This window comes from Eptatretus burgeri, chromosome 5 (assembly GCF_056783735.1).
Source record: "Eptatretus burgeri isolate ZD-2024b chromosome 5, Ebu_testis_v1, whole genome shotgun sequence".
NCBI lineage: Eukaryota > Metazoa > Chordata > Myxini > Myxiniformes > Myxinidae > Eptatretus > Eptatretus burgeri.
Genome location: NC_140965.1, coordinates 68,351,803 through 68,372,861, shown reverse-complemented (window position 1 = coordinate 68,372,861; position 21,059 = coordinate 68,351,803). Strand labels below are relative to the sequence as shown.

The following is a 21,059-nucleotide window of genomic DNA, read 5'->3' as shown; positions in this document are numbered from 1 at the left end:
TTTTATTATTATTATTATTATTATTATGATCTAGTAAGGTACAAAAAACGTAAAGGAGGTTCTTTTGGTTAAACAAAATAAATCCAGGCTAAATACCGATTCCGGCCGAGAAGCATTCACGACCAGAGTTGACAGTCGAGCAAGTGCAGCGGAGGTGTGGGCAGTGTGTTGGTTTGTACAATGGACGCCATTGAACCAGTGTGGTAATTGAGTCCACCTGGTCCGAGTCCAAGCTGTCCAGTCTGTCAGCTCAGTCCGAGTCCTGTGCTGAAAGCGTCTTGTAAGGTGGCAAAAATAAATAAAGAAAATAAAATAAGACAATAAAACATCAAAACTGACTCGTCGATCGCGATTAAGTCCAACGGTATATGGATCGCTATCAGGCAAACACATGTTCGGGATGTGGCGGACCAATGCTTGCGGCCGAGCAGGGTAAACTTCTCACGCAAAAGGGGGTTTGCTGATGCAATACAAAAAAATGTGATACCACTGACTAAGCACCGTTTTGATACGTTTTCTCTCCTTTGTTTTAGAAACTGAAAAAACTGCAGTAATAAGATTTTTCCATTCAATTTAAATGCAGAATGATGATAACTAACATTAGTAGTATTGTAATTGTAATTATTGGATCAGTTCAGCACGCTTACTTTGCCTCGTGGGTTCGTTGTAGGTGTCGGGTGAAATTCAATGTAGTCTCACTGACCTCTGATCAGGTCATCGGTAGCCTACTGCTCCTTCTACAAAATCTACATTTCGCTGTGTGTTTTCTCTTCTATGTCTTGGGACACACAAACTCTCTATGGTTGACAAAACCAAACAAAAATCACTCGTGAAGTCACAGACATGACTTGATCTTGACTCCTCCAACTACTCAACGCAATCTGCAACAATGGTTGATCAACGTATGTGGATGTGACGTCATCAGCACGCTCTGAGTTTTCCAATTTTTTCATTATTGTCATTTATACATTATGTTTGGTTGCATGTTCATATACATAAGAGTGGTAGCATGTTCGCTTCAGTATGGGATGGGTAATAACTACCAAGTACTCTGAGGGAAATTATATAGAAGTCTATCAAGAATGATTATTTTGGTCTGTCGGTCTTAAAAAAAAAAAAACATGAACTTTTCTGTGATGTCACTACATCTGGGCCATTCACCGGTGGACCCCCCATTTCGGAGGAGATTTATTACTCGACCTTAATCTTGTAATCGCAAAATATCATCCTCAAAATCTACCTGGCACTATGCAGGAGTAAAAAACAATAATAATAAAAATAGCTCTAGGAATAGTGAAGTGGGATCGCTTCGCCAGCCAGGTATACATGCCACCGTATGTTCGCGCCCGATACTCGATCCTCAGTCGGACCATATAAGCACCAACACACACGGTCCTGTGGGAGTAGAGACTGGCTATACACTATAGAGTGAACGCACATTGAAATTTGGCATTACTCTAATCAAACAGAAGATGAAGGAACCCGAAGAAGTAAAGAGCAAAGATGGAGTCATCAGGAAGAACCTGGATTGGATTCTGGTTTTCGCTGTTACTCCACAACTCCACAACCCCTCAAACCCATCCAGGCACAGCCAAATGAGCCTTACCGAAAAATTTCTGCAATAATTTTATGTATGTTTGGTATGTAATTGTATGTATGAATTCTAAGTATGATAAGGGGGCTTTGTATGGTGTGCATGCGTTATAAACCATGGGGAATCACCGATCTTGAACTTCCACTTGCAGGATGCATACGTGCTGCTAGAACTTCAAATTTTCGGATATTCTTTGTTGTTGTTCTCATTAAAATACGGACGTTTTCCTTCCGCTGGCCATTCAATGAAATACAATTCAAATTCAATTCAAATGAAAAGAGGGGGTGGGGTGCATCCCAACCTTTCCACACTCACATTAAACATGTGAATTTAATTTGGTGTAAAAGATAGTTCAAAGCGACGAGAGGTAAGTGGAACACAACGGCGAATTCCTGAACAATTAAAACATAAACAATGGTGAAGCGGGTGTGATTGGTCTTGCATTATTTTGTGGACCTGAAACACAGCGCACTTCTCGTACAGGGTACAAATTGACAGGAGATCTGGTCGTATCACATGCTCGCTAATATTCATGAGTCTTTCCAGTTTCTTCACATTTTCTTTTTCAGTATGGTAATGTATAAACGAACAATAAATGCACTAAATTTTGCCAGAATCAGGTGGAGTCCTCTAATCTGAGCCCGGACTCGTCATACATGAATGTTCCGGAAGGACATGGATGCCATAGAGAGGGTTCAGCGCAGGGCTACTAGATTGATTCTGGGCCTAGCTAGACTCAGATATGAGGAGCGGCTGAAGGAGACAGGGCGTCATACATAAGAAAGGAGGCGGTTACGAGGAGATATGATGGAGATGTTTAAGATAATGAAAGGTATAGATAAAATAAGTGCAGATGATTTATTCAACAGAGTAGACAGTGATAGGACCAAGGGCCATAGCTTGAGAGTAAAGAAGAGGAGAGTTAAGACGGTAGCAAGGCAGGGACTTTTACTCAGAGAGTAGTTAATGCATGAATGACCTCCCTGGAAATGTAGTGGCAGCAGAAAAAGTAGATAAATTTAAATTTGAATTTGATAGGTACCTGGAGGTTATGGAGATAGAGGGGTATGGGGATGTTGATCGGACTTTTAGGTAGTTTGAGCATTGATGGGTGTATGGAATGCTGTTGGTGGGGGTCTTGTCAAGGGGGGATTGTGTGGTTTATGTGTGTTTTAACCAAGCCAATGCTCCCTCCCCTGAGGGAAGAAAAAAAAAAAAAATAATAATAATAATAATAAAAAAATACAAAAACTACAAAAAAAACATTTTTTTTTCTTTCATTAATTAAAAACATTTTTTGCATTTTCTTCCTTGGATCTTGTGTGGATGGATTAGTGTGGTGTTCGCGCAGGCACGATGGGCTGAATGGTCTCCACCTGTGTTGGATTTCCTTGTTTCCTTGTTCACTGAAACTGATAAGGTAGCCAGTGCGGCAGAGCATGAACTCCACTTTGTAACCCCAAAGTGTTGTGTCGGTTTACATTCAAAATTGTGGATGGACACAGTCTGGCTTTTCACGACTGGGTCGTGTTCAGTCAAGGCGGGATGTAATTAGGCACATGGTTTGAACGGCGGATTTTCATTGTCTTTTTATTTTATAAATAAGTAAATAAATTAACGTTCCATCTCTCCACACAGGCTGGCACTGCAGAAAGGTGATGGCAGAGTGTCTGAATACCTTACTCAGCCCATCATCGACTACATCCTACAGAACCAGTTGTACATGAGCACCTCGGGATAGCTCGGGCTCTGCCGGAACCTGAGCATCCTCTTTGGAAGAACATCGCACTGCTTTATGTGTGCGGTCCTAATGGTTTGGGGTCTACTTTGTTCCTTTCAACGTCTGATTGTGGGACTTTCTGGCGAGTGGTGTCCATAAACGATTCACCCATTTCTCAATATACTCGCAATGAATGATATTGCACAAACATCCGATTAACAGCGGTGCCTTTTGAGCAGGGATACGTACACAGGCACCAAACGTTACATCGGTGCAATTATCTAACGATTATTGCTCGATAACCTTAACCCGGTCACTATAGATCATGTCGTCTGTGATTGCGAACTCTGCGTCGACTGCCGATTGATTCGGCAGTGTAGGAGATAAAACTCTATTTAAATTGTCATGCCTAGGACCAAATGCATTAAACCTTACCATTTATGTTTGTGTGTGGAAGTTTCAGTATCATGTGTAACGTGGGATGTTGTGATACCATAATTAAAAATATATATGCAGATCATGTAATACCGCATGTCCAAGATTTCGGAAAAACTGAACTATGACATTATCTGTTTACATTCAGGAGGGAGAGTACATCCTGATAGTTCTCGAAGCAGCTTCACATTCTAGATATACAAGTGAGCACATCGTTTTACCTTCACACTGGAGGTTCCATAACCTTGAGGAAGGTCTTGGGGTGCCAGAGTGGTGGTTCTTTGGGCAAATAGATCCGGTAGTGCCCATCGTCTTTTGGGTGAGATGTCTGAGCACAGGAGATAATGGAACCTACACCAGTCGGGCATTGGAACAAGGCTTTACCCACTCCACCACCAAGCCGCTGTCGTTGAGCACACACATTTGCTTTTGTGTTGTGAAGGATGTTCCACCTAAAAACAAACTATGAAATACCTGTGGGCTTCTCACTATAAGGTTAATATTACACCATTAGTGACTAGTACAAAGTACCGTTTGTAGCGACAAGTAAACTCAACAGGCATGTTAAAGGTTCTTAGTGTGTGCTTATCGTTAGAAACTGTACACGGTTCGTGTTGACATACTCATGACTCATGCAGACACTAAACAGGTTACTGTTACATGTTGATGTGTGGATTAAAAAATCTAATCACAATACCGTGCTTGCCTCTTGCTTCGTACTGTGCGCCGATGTTTTTGGGGTCGAAGCCTGGCGTTGGCTTAGCAGTCAGGGTGGCAGGCTTGGGATCCTCGGGTCCTGAGTTTGAGCCCTGTCGGCCGCTGAATTAACACCTGGCAGGGTTGACTCAGCCTGTCGTCCTTCCGAGGTCAGCGAAATGAGCACCAGTGTACTGGTAAAAGGGGCATGGCATTATCGGCACAGCTGCGTCCCCTAACCAATGATGCAACCAGCAGCCACAAGGCTGCACACGTGTGTGTGCTTATGGGGTGTCATGTGCTGCCACATACCTCCGCCATATCACACCCATCACAAGATCTTGTTTGGGAAATGCTTTTTAATATCGTTATATATTTGAATCCCAGGTTTATAAAGTAGCTCTCGACTTATTTAATGTCCCCCATTATTCCTACCTTGTGGGGTCAGCTGAGGAACGTTTTTGTCCCAACTCTTTCACGAACGGGCTCGTCTGAACCAACGTTCGACTGAAGGAGATTTGGACAGGAATTTGTAATTTGTTGAGGGTGCCGGTGATAACTCTCATCTTCTTTATGAAGGACACCATGGGATCTTTGACGACCACCAATCAATCTTATCAGAAAGGACACCCGGCTTAACGTCCATCCGATGGACGGCACACACATTGATGCCTCAACCTGCATGCGAAACACCAGGATGACAGTTTATAGCTGGGTTCACGATTCAAACCCTGGATAGAAACCTCAAAGGAGTGCGAGTAGTGTTTTCTCTATCTTCATTTCCAGACACACGTCCATCGATATTGCTTCATATTTATGGTATTACCCATTCATTTCTCAAGTTTTGAAGTCAGGCACATTCAAACTCTTCTCTCCATGTCCTTTACAAACTACCCTTTTAATCAGTGCAGCTGTTCATAATGACCATTGGGTCATACTAATGGTACATAGACTCGTTAATTATGACTAATTGTTTGGTTATTCCCAAATAAGACTTTATTCAAGCCCAGGGTCAGCTCTACAGAGTGAAGGGGTATCTTGTTGGGATGTTTCGTGTGCCTTGGGTCATTGCCCTGCTTGGGGTTAGCTGCATAATCAACATGACTTGCACTCAGTGGGAGTTCTGAAGACAGGCTCTGGTACTGGCTTGAAATGTGCCAAATGGCTTCCTTTTTTTGAAGTTTCCCCATTATTCCTTGCATCCTGTGATTTCATTCTTGCCTTGTTACCACTTTCCTTCCTTTCTTTGTCTTTAGCCAAATATGGAAGGGTCGGTTTCTGTTGAATCCAAGGAATGGCCTCAATTGGATGATGGTTTTTGAAGCTGCTGAGCCGATAGACTAGCTCGAAGTAGTTACAAGAACAGGGGGGATTCTTCCAGGTCTTGTACTGATATGCGTGAATCCTATAACTGTATATAAAAACAAGGCAACTCTCTCTATGTATGATCATTATAGAATCGAAAACGGCTGGGCCAATCTCCACCAAATTTTGCATACGTGTTAGGGGCACACAGGCTTGGATCAACCCCCCACTCCCTACTCTCCCGGTGAGGGTGGGGAGATGACTTGTGAATTTTGTCTGTATACGTGGAATAGTGCAAGCGGTTTCACCACTGATCCCTGCCTAAAGGAGGGGGTATTCACACCATAGCGGGCATCACTCATTGAAAATGAGGAATAAGCTATGAGAGGATGGGCCAAAAGACAAGGTGGGAGGTTTTAAGGCGGTTTTCAAAAACGTTTTTATGACATCAAGTTCCACCCCTCATCTTTATAACAGCTGTTTCTATCGTTTCCCCTGTGCATGATGGAAGGACTCGTCAATGTTTGGGACCTGGAACAGTTCCGTTGCTTCTCTTTCTATGCAATTTTGCTGTTGCTCAAAATGATCGCCTTGGCTGTGATCACGGGCCAGGTTCGTCTCCGCAAGAAGGTGAGCTTATGACAGATCATTATCGAGAATCGCATGGTTCGGTCAGCACCTGGAACTCCTCTGCCTCTACAAACTTGTTCATCATTTTGGGGTGTTGTCGTTGGTAATATTACATATAACGTCCTTAAAGGATTTATTTGATGTGTTGTACAAATAACCGATACTGTTCCTAATAAGCTACTAACTTGATCTCGCTCCAGCAATTCCTAACTGTAACTCTAACCCGAACAGCTCTAGCCTCAAAGTCTTGCAACTCAAACTCTAAGCTTTACAAGATTGTCCTCCAGGTGAGTCTGAATGATTAAATGAGGTGCATGAAATAATTCGCGCCTCCTTATATATTCATCGGTTTGAAAATGCTCGTTTTTTCACGGTTCATCTTCCCGAGGTATTGGATTAGCTTTATGTCTGTATGATACTGATTATTTAGGCATTTTTACCTCTGCCACCGAAGGTGAAAGAGGTTATGTTTTCACCCCTTTCTGTCTGTTTGTTTGTCTGTCTGTGTACAGGATATCTCAAAAAGTTGTAGATGGACCCGCATGAAACTTTGTGGACAGGTTCGGTGTGTGACAAGGACGAACTGATTAGATTTTGGTGAAGATCCACATCCGGATCCGACTACTAGAATTTTTAAAGTGATTCTTCACCATTGAGAGATAGGGCGAAAACGATATATAGCACGATATCTCAAAAAGTTGTGGACGGATTCGGATAAAACTTGGTGGACACGTTGTGTTTGTGTGTGGCAAGGATGAATTGATTGGAATCTGGTGAAGATCTGAATCCAAATTTGGGTACGAGGATTATTTAATTTTTTTAAAGTGATTCTTCTCTATTGAAATATAGGGCCCAAAACAATATATAGCACGATATTTCAAAAATGTATTGGGCCAGATATGTTCTCGTGGATCAAACATTGTGTGGTGGAGGTATGCGCTCTACCGAGTTCCCTTTTAGTTTAATACTGAATCCATAGTTTACTTTTGTGTGACTGGTTTTAATATTGTTGCTTTCATTTCATTCCTGCATTATCATGCTTGATTACTGATCACCTTGATTGAGTATGTTAGCTGATCACCTTGATTGAGTATAAACCCCTTTAAAAATGTGGATCAAAGGTATAGTTGGTCTTGGACCATCTCATGACCATTACACCTGCGCTGACTATGTGGGACATTTTAGTGAGGTTGAATGAAACCAATTGGTTACATTGCACAGGGTTATTAAAGGAATCCCATTTCCAGTGTGATAAACCTCCAACAACGTTTATGACCTCACTCCACATCTCCTTAGGCTTTTGCAAATCCAGAGGATGCAGTACACCATGGAGGAGTACAGTACTGCCGCTCAGAACCTTTGGTGGAACGCTGTCTCAGGTAGTGGACTCTGTTGTGAAATTTGATATTCAAATAGAAATAATAAATTTAAAGAAAATGTTTACATTGATCTAAAGGCCCGGTCACACCTTGACGTTTTAGCCAGCGATGGCAACGTATTAAAAAGTACCTAAAACGCTGGCTTACGTTGAACTTTTGATGTTTTTTTTAAAGATTCGGACGTATTCATAGCGATTTGGTCTTATGTATAACGCATTGGTAACGGACACAGAACGATTTGTTGTGTTATAGATAACTTATACCAACGAATGCTGAACCTGTTGTCGGCCTACACAACCGATGTCCAACGATAGTCTAACTTAGGCATAGCGCGTTGCACGCATCGCCGACGATGTCGTGACGTAGCCTATTAAAAGGCTGACGCACAACGATTCGTATCATAACTGCCGTAGAAATGGAAGTGACAACATCGCGGTCACACCTTGGCGATCTTGCCAGCGTATGCCGACCTAAGAAAAATGTGTCTAAAACGTTGGGGCACGTCAAATACGGTATGAGTAAGTTTGGTATACGTGAGTAGAACGCTAAAGTACGCTATCATACGTCGTAGTAAGTAGAGTACGTCAAGAAATTTTAAACATGTTCAAAATTTTTGGACGTACTCGGCGTATGACACACGTTCCGCATGCGATGGGGATAAGTTTTACACACGATATGCGGATGCTTACACACGTCCACAAACGCTACTTATAAGCTACTCATAAGTCGAAACACGTCGCGGTAATGTCTTTCTTAAGCGAAACTTATTTCTAACTTATGTTTGACGTGCTTTGAACCAATTCTTTACGTAGTCCCAACACACATCGACGTATGTAGACGTATTCCAATGACGTCTTCCGGTCGACAAAAAAAATAAATTAACGTGTTTCTAACTTACAATTGCCATATAAAGACGTGTTCCCAGCGGTTTTGGGAATTGGTATATAAAAATGCTGCTCATAAAAGGGGAACCCAACAGTGTTTTCGAGTCCTTTTTGAGTCGATGTCCATGTCAGCAGTAACAGTATCAGTATCAATATCAGTATTAGTTTGTTCATGTTGGCAGTAGTAGGTGAGTGTGAGGGGGAGGGTGGTGGGTTATGATGGATCGTCCTTGCGTCCGCGTGTCCACGGGTAGGAGACGTCTTTTCACCATTGTTCGAAGTTCTTCGCGGCTAATTTTTTATGGGGCTTTTTCAACAATGAGCTATAGCTTGTTTTTACGATTTAGGTCTATTCATAACGGGTTGGACAAATGCACAATGAACTAATAATGTGCATAGAGCGCTTTGATTACTTATAGATACGATATACGAACGAATAATTATCGTGAAGCCGGCGTTCACAAACGATGCCCAACGATAGCCGAACTTATCCATATCGTGCGGCAGTTTATCTTTGCCGGTGACGTGGGGTTTGCTATTCATAGGCTGCCACTCAACGATTTAAATGGCTGCATCTCCACTATTGAAAGTAGACGCTTGCGCTCAACAATTGGATTTTTTTTACACTCAACGACTTTTAAACGGTACCACTCAGCTATTTTCATTGTTTACAATGAACGATTTAAATTGCTGTCACTCGCCTTTGTTTTTTGACGCTGGGTTTGGAAATTTGAAGCGTTTCTTCTGAACGTGTTAAAACGCTCAAACTCGACTATTTTAAATAGACGCTGCCGATGGACAATTGGAATCATAGCCAAGCTAGACATCGAAGTGTGAACATCCTCGTCATGCCGAAGAAAAGTTTGAAGAATGCTGCAAATAAGTGTCCTGGCCGTGGCCGTGGACGCTGACGCAAGGACGATCCATTATACCGACGTCTTTCAGCCTATGAGTAACTTAAAAGTAACGTCTGTCGACGTGTGGCAACGATCGCATAACGTGCCAACAACACGTTAATCATAGGTTAGAAATAAGTTTCGGGTACGCTAAACATTACCTCGGCATGTCTCAACTTATGATTAACTTACAAGTAGCATGTGTTGACGTCTGTCAACGATCGCAGACCGTGCATGCAACTTGTGGCCAGCGTAGCGGAACGTGTGAGTCATACGCCGGCATACGTCGTGAAATTTCAAGCATGAAAAAATGAGAACAACCGAAAAGTACAACGTTTAAAGCCAACGTACAACGACGTATGGCAGTGTTTTTCAGCGTGCTCTCAATGTTATCAAAACTTACCCATAACGTATTCAACGTGTGCCAGCGTTTTAGAAAAAAAATTCAAAAATCTGCATACGTTGGCTAAAACGTCAAGGTGTGACCGGGCCTTAAGACTTGTGGAGGAGCTTGTGGATGGATCACATGCAGGATAAAGACACGAGTCGACATCAATTAACTTTAACACTAATTATAAGGACATTATTAGGCAATGGCCAAACATATGGTATTGATACCCAGGTTCCTTGCACCATAAGCCAAGGGTTTAAATAGTAACCACCAGGCCAACCAAAATTATACCAATGATGGCCATACAGGCTTCTCTGTATTGTCCACGTTAAGCAAGTGTACTTTAGTCGGAAAGTTTGTTATACAGTACTGTTAGAAGTTCCACAAATATTTTCCCTTTGAAATATGGTAAAATGGCACAAAGGTTCTGCATTGCAATTTAAACTTGATTTTATACTTTGGGCAAAAAGTATCAGTCAGTTTTGACCACCGGTGATACCATAAGTCACAGATGCAACCTAAAGGGGCATTTTTTGCCCAGAGCTGATCATATTTTTATCTGACACACACATACATATATATGTATTATATATACACACACAAGTGCACCTATGTATTATCAATGAACTGTTAAATGTTAAAAACAAGTCTCTAATGAACTTGCATTCTCCTTTGCATACCATGCTGTCTCGCAGGGCCCATCATAACGACATGGAGAATATCTACCCATTCCTGTTTGTTGGCGCTCTGTATGCCATGTCTGGCCCGGTGCTGTGGTTGGCTCGCATGCATTTCATCACTTTCACCGCAGCTCGCATATTGCACTCTGTCGCGTACGTGTTGGCGCTGCCAGCGCCGACTCGCTCTGCCGCGTATGTCCTCGCTCAGGCGATGTCCTTGTCCATGATTCTACAGCTCTTGGTTCGGTACCACTGGTGGTGATAACTACCTTAGAAATGCACTTGGGCACTGTTTTTGTTGTCCTTCCTCTTTGCATAATCTCAAATCCACCTGGGAATTTAAGATGCAAACACCATTCTTGCAATCATGGTCTAATGTCTCTGTGCCAGAAACCCCAGGAAATGCTCACAACTTGGAAATTTTTCACACAACTTGGAAAAACTGTGAGCTCTTCACAAATTCAACATGAGCCAGAAAAAAAAAGTTTCTTGGCAAGAGAGTCTCTAGCGATTACATCCCGGTAATGGTGGTTTCTATTTTGGAAATTGCAGCTTCCATACACACCAGGCAAGAATCACAGAGCTGTGGAATAAGCAAGAGTTGATGTATTTGGGTTTTTTATTTTTAAAGGAAACTACATTGCAGAACCTGAGGTTTACTCGATAAAAAGAAACGCTGATTATTATACAGGGTGAAACAGAGACGACTAAATATTTTTATCTTGTAACTTTATTTATTTAAATAAAACTGGCTTAATATTGTGTTGAAGATAAAATAACAACTTTTCATTTAAACACAAATTAGAGAAAAACTTACACCAATTATTAAAGTGACAAAGTTATGTCATTTTAAAAATAGCCAGTCCTTTCTGTTTCACCCTGTACTTTATCGATAATGTTTGGCTTTTTATTTCATAAAACCAATTTTGGCATTAATGCAACTAGTGTCTAATTTATTCATCGCTGTGCAAAACTCAAACTTCAACAAGGCTTGGGCTTCTTTCATGTGGTCCACATGTCTTAGTTACTACCCCTGTGTATTATTTATACCTTGTTGAAATGTAGGTGTACGTATAAATACAACAATACCCAATCACGTCTTACCCGTAACGGGAGGGAATAATCAATCAGCTCTCACCTAATAAATTACCCCAGGTGGCGACGACCTCCATAAATTAACCCACATGCTCTTCCAGTCAAAGAAAGCTGCATAAAGCAACCAAGAAAAGCGATACAAGGTAAGCCCTTTGCCGTTTTCAAACCCTCCCCAGATTACTCTACAGCTGCAGACATTCACAAGTCGCACATACATGAGAATCCCAATGATACATGCCCCCCTCAACTGCCCGACTGGTTTCATTACTTGTTGGAGAGTCATCAGCGGCAGTGTGAACAGAACCGCGCAACACCAAACCTCTCAAGCATGGACCACGTGCAATACATATAAATGAAAAATCACTCAGTGACACTTGACGAAACGGAATGGCACTCGGTGGAGCGCATACCTCCGCCAAGCTGAACAGTTTAAATTTTGAATCCCACCGATAGGTCGGATCTGAATCTGGACCTTAACCAAAATCGAATCGGCTTGTTTTCATCACCTAACCGACTCATCCACCTAGATTTATCATAACTCATCCACAACTTTTTGAGATCTCACACGATACATACTTTTTTGGCCCATCACTCAGTGGTGAAGAATCACTTGAAAAATTATCCGATCCAGATCTTCACAAAAATCGAATCAATTCATCGTTGCACACCCAACATGTCAACCAAGTTTAATCCAAATCCGTCCACAACTTTTTGAGATATCATGCAATGTCATTTTTAGCCCCGTCTCTCAATGGTGAAGAATCACTTAAAATTAAATAATTATCGTATCTGGATCCGGATCTTCACCAAAATTGAATCAATTATTCCGAGTGGCACTCTCAATCTGTCCACCAAGTTTCGTGTGAATCCATCATTAACCTTTTGAGATATTGTGCTGCATATCCTTTTTGGCTCTATCTCTCAATGGTGAAGAATAATTTAAAAAATTCTCAGATCCGGATCTTCACCAAAATTAAGCGTTGCTGTCCTTGTCGTCCAGTAGATTTAGCCCCAGAATGGTTGAAACTTAAAAAAAATTGCAATAGTTTTTTATTGCTGGATCTTGTTCAGGGGGTCACTCTGAATGTCCCAATATAAAATAGGACAAAATAGGACCACCGGAAGTGCCCTAATTTGCATAAATTCAAAATGGCCGCCATTAAGCACTTGGGGGGGGGGGCTGATATCTCCTAAACGGTGCGTTTTAGACCCCATAAATGTATTATTAGCAGATAGGAAAGTGACCCCAAGGAATCCAAATATGTCGTCAAAATTTGTATATGATGTCATATACGTCAGAAATGACGTCATAGGCATCATGTATGATGTCATAGGTGTCAAACAAATTCAAAAGTTTATTTTCCCTTATCATATAGTATACATCGGGATTGACAAATCAACTATGCAACACAACATGGAACACAACAAACCCCCTCCCCCCCACCATCAGGGTAACCTACACCAGCACATTTCACCAAAGGTAAATGGACTCAACGGCCAGGTGACCATGAGTGTATCTGCACAATACATCAGATTTATGCGGCTATTTTTACACTGTGGGCATGACCGATTTCATTTTGCATGCTTTGTGTAGTGACTGCTGTAGAGTGTACTGTGTATATGGTGTTTGGTTCAGATTGTTTGTGTGGGGTATTAGACGTCGTATGTACACGCATAGCATTAGGTAAACTACTTGACTGATTTTCGTGGAATTTAGCATAGCTTTGACAATATCCTAAAAACTAATTTTCCATCCACAGAGCGACCTCTACACCATGGATGACACAAAGTGTGCCATGTGCAAGAAACAGCTTGATGATGGCCGACAAATGTTTACTTTGACAGAGAAGGGTGCCCATAGTGTGAGGGAAGCTGCAAAATCAAGAGGAGTTGCCATCAACGTGATGGTGGGGTAGAAGTTCCACTCTGAATGCAGACTAGACTTTTGCAACAAGAAATCTATACAGTTTTCGTTAAAAACGAAAGTTTCGGGAGGAGCCAGAGCCGCCAAGTCGCCGTTCTATTGAACCCATATTTAACTTTTTGGAACACTGCTTCCTTTGTGGGATGTCAGCAGACACCAACTCTGATGATTCTTACCCTGTTCGAACGTGGGACTTCCAGAGGTCAATCTTTAAAGCATGCGACCAAAGGCCCTCAAACGATCCTTGGGCAGAGAAAGTTCGGGGATGTTTGGCATCTTGCATTGACCTTCACGCGGCAGATGCCATTTACCACATAGTTTGTAGTGTAAACTTCAGAACAGGGAAGCAAATACCACTCCGTTACAGAAGATGGGTGAAAACGGCATCAAGACCCTAAGCGCAGATGGTGATGCTGATGTCTTGATTGTGAAAACGGCTGTAAGGTGTTCAACGTCTGCTTGTACGCAACTAATAGGAGAAGATACAGATCTTCTTGCACTGTTGTGTTTCTATTGCGGTGATGATTGCAAAGGACTTGTCTTCAGGAGGTGAAGAGGAGAGTCTGGGACATTGTTTGCCTCAAGAAGCAGTTGGGGAAAGAATTGTGTAGTTTCTTGCCAGTGATCCATGCCATTGCCGGATGCGACACAACATCCAGGATATTTGGGATAGGGAAAGGAGCGCCCGTGAAGAAATCCCAAAATCACCATGAGTTGAAGTCGCAAATTCTAAAGTTGGTTCAAGAAGGGTTGGGGGTAGAGGACGTAGATAAAGCAGGAGAGAGCGCTCTTGTCTTTCTATGTGGTGGAAAGATGGAAGAAAGCCTGGATGACCTGAGAGCCAGGAAGTTCTCGGAAAAGGTGGCTACCAGTGCTCGCAGTGTCCAAGTACAGATGCTACCTCCAACATCCAATGCAGCAAGATATCACTCACAGAGGGTTTACTATCAAGCCCAGGTTTGGATGGGGAAAGAAGAACTGCATCCAACGGATTGGGGGTGGCATTTGTCAGATGGTCGAATGCAGCCAAGCAAGATGGACTTGCTTCCTGCACCGGAATATCTGTTTAAAATAATCCGGTGCCAATGCAAGGGTGATTGTGACACCCTACGTTGCAGCTGTCGGAAAAATGGCTTTGAGTGTTCACCATCATGCACGTGATTCAAAGGGACATCATGCACTAATAAGGGGAATGTTGCCACCGATATTGATTCAGACTAAGTAAAACCTCATCATGTGAATAAGCCAGGACATGTATAGGACAGACTCTGTGGAAGTATACATTTGAATTTGAAAATGTACAAGGCATAGCTCATGGAACATATTTCAGACTAGGATATTTCCAAAGAATGTCATACATGTACTTCCTACAAAAACATTGAGGAAAACATAAATTTAACATAAATTATATCAATGACGTCATTTCTGACATATGACGTCATATACAAATTTTGACGACATATTTGGATTCCTTGGGGTCACTTTCATATCTGCTAATACATTTTTGGGGTCAAAAACGCACCGTTTAGGAGATATCAGCCCCCCCAAGTGCTCAATGGTGGCCATTTTGAATTTATGCAAATTAGGGCACTTCCGATGGTCCTATTTTGTCCTACTTTATATTGGGCCATTCAGAGTGACCCCCGGAACAAGATCCAGCAATAAAAAAAACTATTGCAATTTGTTTCAGGTTATAGTGTAATTCTACTGGACTATTGTCTTGTGACCTACACACACACACACACACACACACACACACACACACACACACACACACACACACACACACACACACACACACACACACACACACACACACACACACACACACACACAAAATTCATAACGATTGCTTGAAAACTGTGGCCAAAAATCATGTGACAAACTGACAGGCAAATGCTACAGACAAACATACTTAGCAGAAAAATCTTTTTCGCCAAGTCATAACAAGAACCAATCACGTCTCTCACCCGGAATTACAGGGAATAACCAATCAGTTCTCACCTAATAAATTACCCCAGGTGGCGAGGATTTCCATAAATTAATCCAAATGGATTTCATAAGTTAACCCAAAGGGCTTACCTTGTGCAGCTTTTCTTTGTTGCCTTATGCAGCTTTCTTTGGCTGTTAATTTGGCTTTGGCTGTGAACATGGGGGTTAATTAATATTGATTGATTTACTGTTTGTATGTATGAAAGAGAAATATTTATCACCATTTTTTTCATAGGAGTTCATCAGTGTCAATAAGTGTTTAGCCCGCCCCAAAAATGTTTTTTGCTTTTTATAAATCGCTTTATAGTGCCTAAGCCTTTGTAGCTACGTGAAAGGTGATATTAAATGATCTCCAACCCCATTCCTTAGTGGGTGTAGGGAAGTGTTTTAGGCCCCCACAAAAAAATGAAAAAAATCAAAATTTGATTTCAAAATCCCAACAGGATTATAACAATACCGGGAAACCCTGGGTACACGAGCTCGTAATATACTGCATGCACTAGTTTTTATTTGAAACAATCTGACATGATGAACATAAACTGACAGCAGAATGTTCTTCAATAATCATGGTAACAAGACATAAGGACCATACTTTGTTGTACCTTTAAGGTGGGTCAAGGCTCATGGAAGAGCACTGAATGAGTGCACTGGCAGTTTGAAGCTTTTCTGTTGGAATACACCATTTGTTATTACAATCAGATAAGTAAGTGAAATCATTCTAGCTCACTCGGTTTTCCTTTCCTGTGTGGAGGCCGAAACAAAAGGCCCGTTGTCCTCATCGCACACACATCGGTGACCTCTGTTAATTTCTCCTTTCCTCTGGTGTTGATCCCTCTGCTCCTTCAGCCCTCCCCCGTTTCTCCATGACGCATGTTCTTTCAGTAACCTATTCTGGGTGAAACTGCCTGAATCCATGCATATTGCACACCTGGTCCTTTGTACCTCTTTTCTCCTGTTTGTGGAACTGTATTCTGAGGGTTCCTTCCCTTCCTTTTAGGGCTTCAAAGAGGGGGTGCACCACAATTTCATATCATCCTCCATTCATAGCCATAACTTTTATTACCCCCCACTGGCCCATCCTCTTCTTTCAGGTTTCCATCTCCTCCCCTCATTTCCTGTTCGTTCATTTTCTTGCTTATTGTGTCCAACTGTTGCCACAGTTGGATGACCCCACAACCAGTTCATACTCTTCATTTCCTCACTCTTCCATGAGCCTTGATCTTATCTTTAAAAAAGTGGATATATTCCTCTGTCCCATCTATTGCCACATTCCCTCTACAACTACTCTCCCTCCCTCACACCTTTTAATTGCAGCATTTGTCAAAATATTCAGATCATGACTAGTATTGTAGAGTTGTGGTCGGGGCACATGAGAGCATCATTGACTGATGGCTGTCCACAGTGTTTGGCGCACACATCATTCACTACGAAGCACGTTTCTCTTGCTGATGATATTTGAAGGCAGAAACAGGTGATCCCAAGTTCTGTGTATGACTTATGTAAGTCCATGTGATCATTGCATACTGATCCTTTTGCTCAGTGGTTTATAGTAAGACCCCATGGATATTTTTGTCTTGCTTTTTTTAAATACCCCCCCCCCTCTTCATTGTGTGTACACAATTTATAGATTGTTCTCCACCCAAAGGTTTCCAGTACATTTCTGTGCCCGACTGCTCCTTGCACCTCGGAGGACCCTGGAGCATATGTTGTTTAATTATTTGTTTCTGTCACCAATGGGCATCACTTTCATGTGCCCTCTCCCACACAGCTACATGAGTTACAAAAGGAAACTGTCGTTTAAACTACCAGTTGTGGTATGGCGTAGTGTGCCGGCCCATAACTGCACAGCGAAGGCTGTTAGGCAAGGGCATGGCTTCATGAAGACCATAAGTGATGGAAATGAAATGCCGAATGATTGTGATATGCTGGAAGACTAATGAGAAAAGTTGTCCATACAGTAATCAATTTGATGGATGAAGCTTTCTTTTCATTACATGCTGGTTTCTCATGCAATAGAAAATATTATTCAGATCCTCATTAAAATAACATTCAAACAATTCCCCCATTTGTTTTGTGGTATGAATGTGGACAAGGACCTCAGTGGAAGGACAAAAGAGCGTTTACACAAGCTTGATGAACCTGTACTGTAGGCATTGTCATTGGGGAATCATTGGATGGCGGGACGTGTTATTGGGACTGCGTAGGAGCTCAGGGGAGGTGGACATTTTGCATGATTTTGGATCGAGTACTGTGTACAAAGAGAGTTTCAGACCTTTCAATGTGGTGTGAGGCAATACTTGGGGTTTGGGATCCACTTGGTAATGGTCGTAGAAGGGTGGGGGAGGGGGGGAGGATGGATTTTTGTGGAAGAGTATAACAGGGAGTTGCTTGTTGGAAAAGGAACATACAATCGAGAGAAAAGGAAGTAGTAATTGTGTGGGAAAGTGAAACGAAGATGGTGTAAGGATTGTGATAATCACACATTTTCGAGGATTACGTTGGATTTTAAAACCCAAAGCAAACGAAGGTTCAGTGTAGGCTTGTTGAGACACAACTGAAACCCCATCATTGGCGTTTGTGATGTGATCATCATTCTAAAATGAGGTCCAGGGTGGGTGTTTAAATTCCACGAGTTCATTACATTGCACAAACGGTTATGAACAAATGTGTTTATAAGAGATTCCAGAAACCACATCATAATGATTCAAGTAATCGACCCCAGGCACAATAGCATCATTTTACAATAGTTATTCCCTGCAGACTACTGCAATTAGAACTGTCGTCAAACCCAGCACTGGAGTAATCAGGAGGAACCTCGATAGATAAATATGGAGTCATCAGGAGGAACCTGGATAGGATTTGGGTTACGGTTGCAACTCAACCCTAAAACCCATGCAGGTGCAGCCAAATGAACCTTACAAAAACTATTTGCAAGGTTCACCCCTCAATAGACAAAGAAAAATAAATAAAGATGCAGGACAAAAATAAACCACGCACACCAACAGAAAGCACAAACCAATTATGGTATGAGAGTACAACTTTCATATACCATAGTTCTAACAATTTCATTTTTGCCTGGGATATCATGCAACAATCTCCACTTAATGGCCTGTCCTTAAGCTATTTATTACAAACCTCTGTGGCTGTAAATAACGATGGATTGGCGTTCCAAATCAAGGTTTAATCCCACATGCATTCGTGAATACAAGAGTTCAGAATTTTCCAATCCTATCGGATCAGAATGTTTCCAAACCGTCACAAAGCCAAATGAAAAAAAACCTCTCGGCATTTCCTCCCACTGAATGATTCGCATTCCATTTCTGGATAATGTCACACGAGGCGAAAATCCAGTCTAATTGTACGTAGATCACCATGCGATTTAAAATGATACCCAGGCAAAGTTGATCACACCCCATAGCAATCCCCATGCTCTCATTGAAAGCAAAGTTGAAAGATGACAAAAGGTTCCACCGCGAATGACCCAATATCACATTTTGAGTTAAAAAAAAAGAAAGTTTCCGTTTTGACAACTGTGACCCAAAGTGAAATTAAAAAAAACTCATTCGATATTTAATGCGACCCACAATGTTGACTGCATATGCAAAGTTTCATGAGAAAAAGTTTTTAAATTTACCCGTAATTGCATTTTTTGGTATTTGAGCTTTTGACCCTATCCCAAGGTAGCGGAGCCAAAAATTATATTGCTCTCGCACCTTCTTGCCATGTGGTAATCATAACTACTAAATTTGGTGAATTTCTGCACAATTGTTTCGACACAACAAACAAATTGAGAAGTCTGTAATGGACCGTCTATTTATTCGGTCCACAAGGAAGTGGGTAGATTGACAAAACGAAAGATCAGAGCAAGGAAGGAAAGTAGGGAGAGAAGGAAATTGATGTTGGAGGATAAAGGAGTAAGAAGAGGGATGTGATTTAATACGATGGAGTATGTAGGTGAAAGATCCCACCATATTTGCATACGTATTAAATCGATAACTAGAGAGTTCATTGAACACCTAATCCTGGGCAGTCTTGAGAAAAAGGACATGGGACTATTGGAAACAGTTTATCGAAGGAAGAAGAAGAATCTCAAAAATCCCCCTCACCCCCCACCCTGAGAGCATGAGTGGCAAATTTGATTGGTCCAGACTGTGTACGATTTTGCCCAAGTAATGAAAAACTGGAGGTTTGGGAACTGCAAATAAGGCGATTTGTATTCTCGAGTGTTGTATTCAACAGAAATAAATTTTTTAGATGTTATTGGAAAAAACAAGCTCAAATGTGCTAAGATCCTCGTCCTCTTAATGATGACGTCATAAAAACGAATATGACATTGTGATGTATCAGGTTTGCGATAAATTATCTGTGCTAATGCCCGGCTTGATTCCCGCAAACAAAATTCAAACAGCTTGCCTAGTTTCGGAGATAATGGTATAGGCGATTTCCATTAGCGGCGATATTATGACGTCAACTTTTTTTCTAAACTTTTTTTCTAAACAGACAGATTTTTTTTCCAAAATCGGAGATGGTTACTGCCTGCGCGTGGGCTTTCTGCATATACATGGCAAGTTTCACGAAGATCCGATGAAAACTCTGGGTTGTGAAACAAAAAAGTCAAAAAATAGGAATGACGTCATAAAAATTGATATGACGTCATAGTGATGTATCATATGTGCGGTAATTCATCTCTGCTAATGCCCTGTTCGATTCGCTCAAACAGAATTCAAAAAGCTTGCCTAGTTTCGGAGATAATTTTGTAGGCGATGTCCATTAGCGGAGATATTTTGACGTCATAACTTTTTTTTCTAGGAGGAATTTTCAAAATCGGAGATGGTTACTGTCTGTGCAGGGTATTTTTACATATATATGCAAAGTTTCAGGAAGTTTCAATGAAAACTGTAGGCTGTGAAACAAAAAAGTCCACAAGGAGAAGATGAAGAACAACAACGTGAGTAAGACTTAAGAGATCCTCCACGAGGATCTAAAAACATTGAATCGGAAGTTTCCCACCTTTGATGCATCCTCTTTTACACCGCCTTATTTAACACGTTACATTCGTTCTTTGTGCCTGTTGCTTGCATTCTTTATGATTTCCCCATGAAGAGCAAGTTTCCTGTTTGGAATGATTTTCAATTTTGTTTGACTGCCAAACAGACAGAGACAGACACACTGAAGCAATTGCTTCACTGCACTGTGTGCATGCGTGCATGAGATTCCATACAATTTGCCAAATTCGGAGTACAGGCAATTAGTCAATGTTGGTGCAGGCCAACACTTGAGCAAATTATTTGCTCATTTGAAAAGCGTCTATTTGTGACGCCAACTCGGTTTCAGCAAACTTTCCTCGAATGATGAAAAGTTGTACGTCCTTTAACTGGAGAGTTCATAGAACACCTTACCCCACACAGTCTTCAAAGAGAAAAAAAAGGACATGGGAA

General features: G+C 41.5%; 2 protein-coding genes across 2 annotated transcripts in view; both read left to right on the top strand.

The window, feature by feature from the left end:
* LOC147026639 (nicotinamide/nicotinic acid mononucleotide adenylyltransferase 2-like) overlaps positions 1-4,443 on the top strand; it is a 42,141-nt gene extending 37,698 nt beyond the window's left edge. Inside the window, exon 11 of the mRNA XM_085882289.1 lies at positions 3,233-4,443. Within this exon, the coding sequence (XP_085738415.1) occupies positions 3,233-3,335 (103 nt within the window). The 3' untranslated portion in view covers positions 3,336-4,443. The remainder of the gene's footprint in view (positions 1-3,232) is intronic.
* A 1,376-nt stretch (positions 4,444-5,819) lies between these two features.
* LOC147026638 (prostaglandin E synthase-like) lies at positions 5,820-15,468 on the top strand. Its single transcript, XM_085882290.1, has 4 exons — positions 5,820-6,156; positions 6,262-6,380; positions 7,677-7,759; positions 10,626-15,468. Exons 1-4 carry the CDS (start codon positions 6,132-6,134, stop codon positions 10,870-10,872), a joined length of 474 nt encoding a protein of 157 aa, XP_085738416.1. The 5' UTR covers positions 5,820-6,131; the 3' UTR covers positions 10,873-15,468.
* The last annotated feature ends 5,591 nt before the right edge of the window (positions 15,469-21,059 follow it).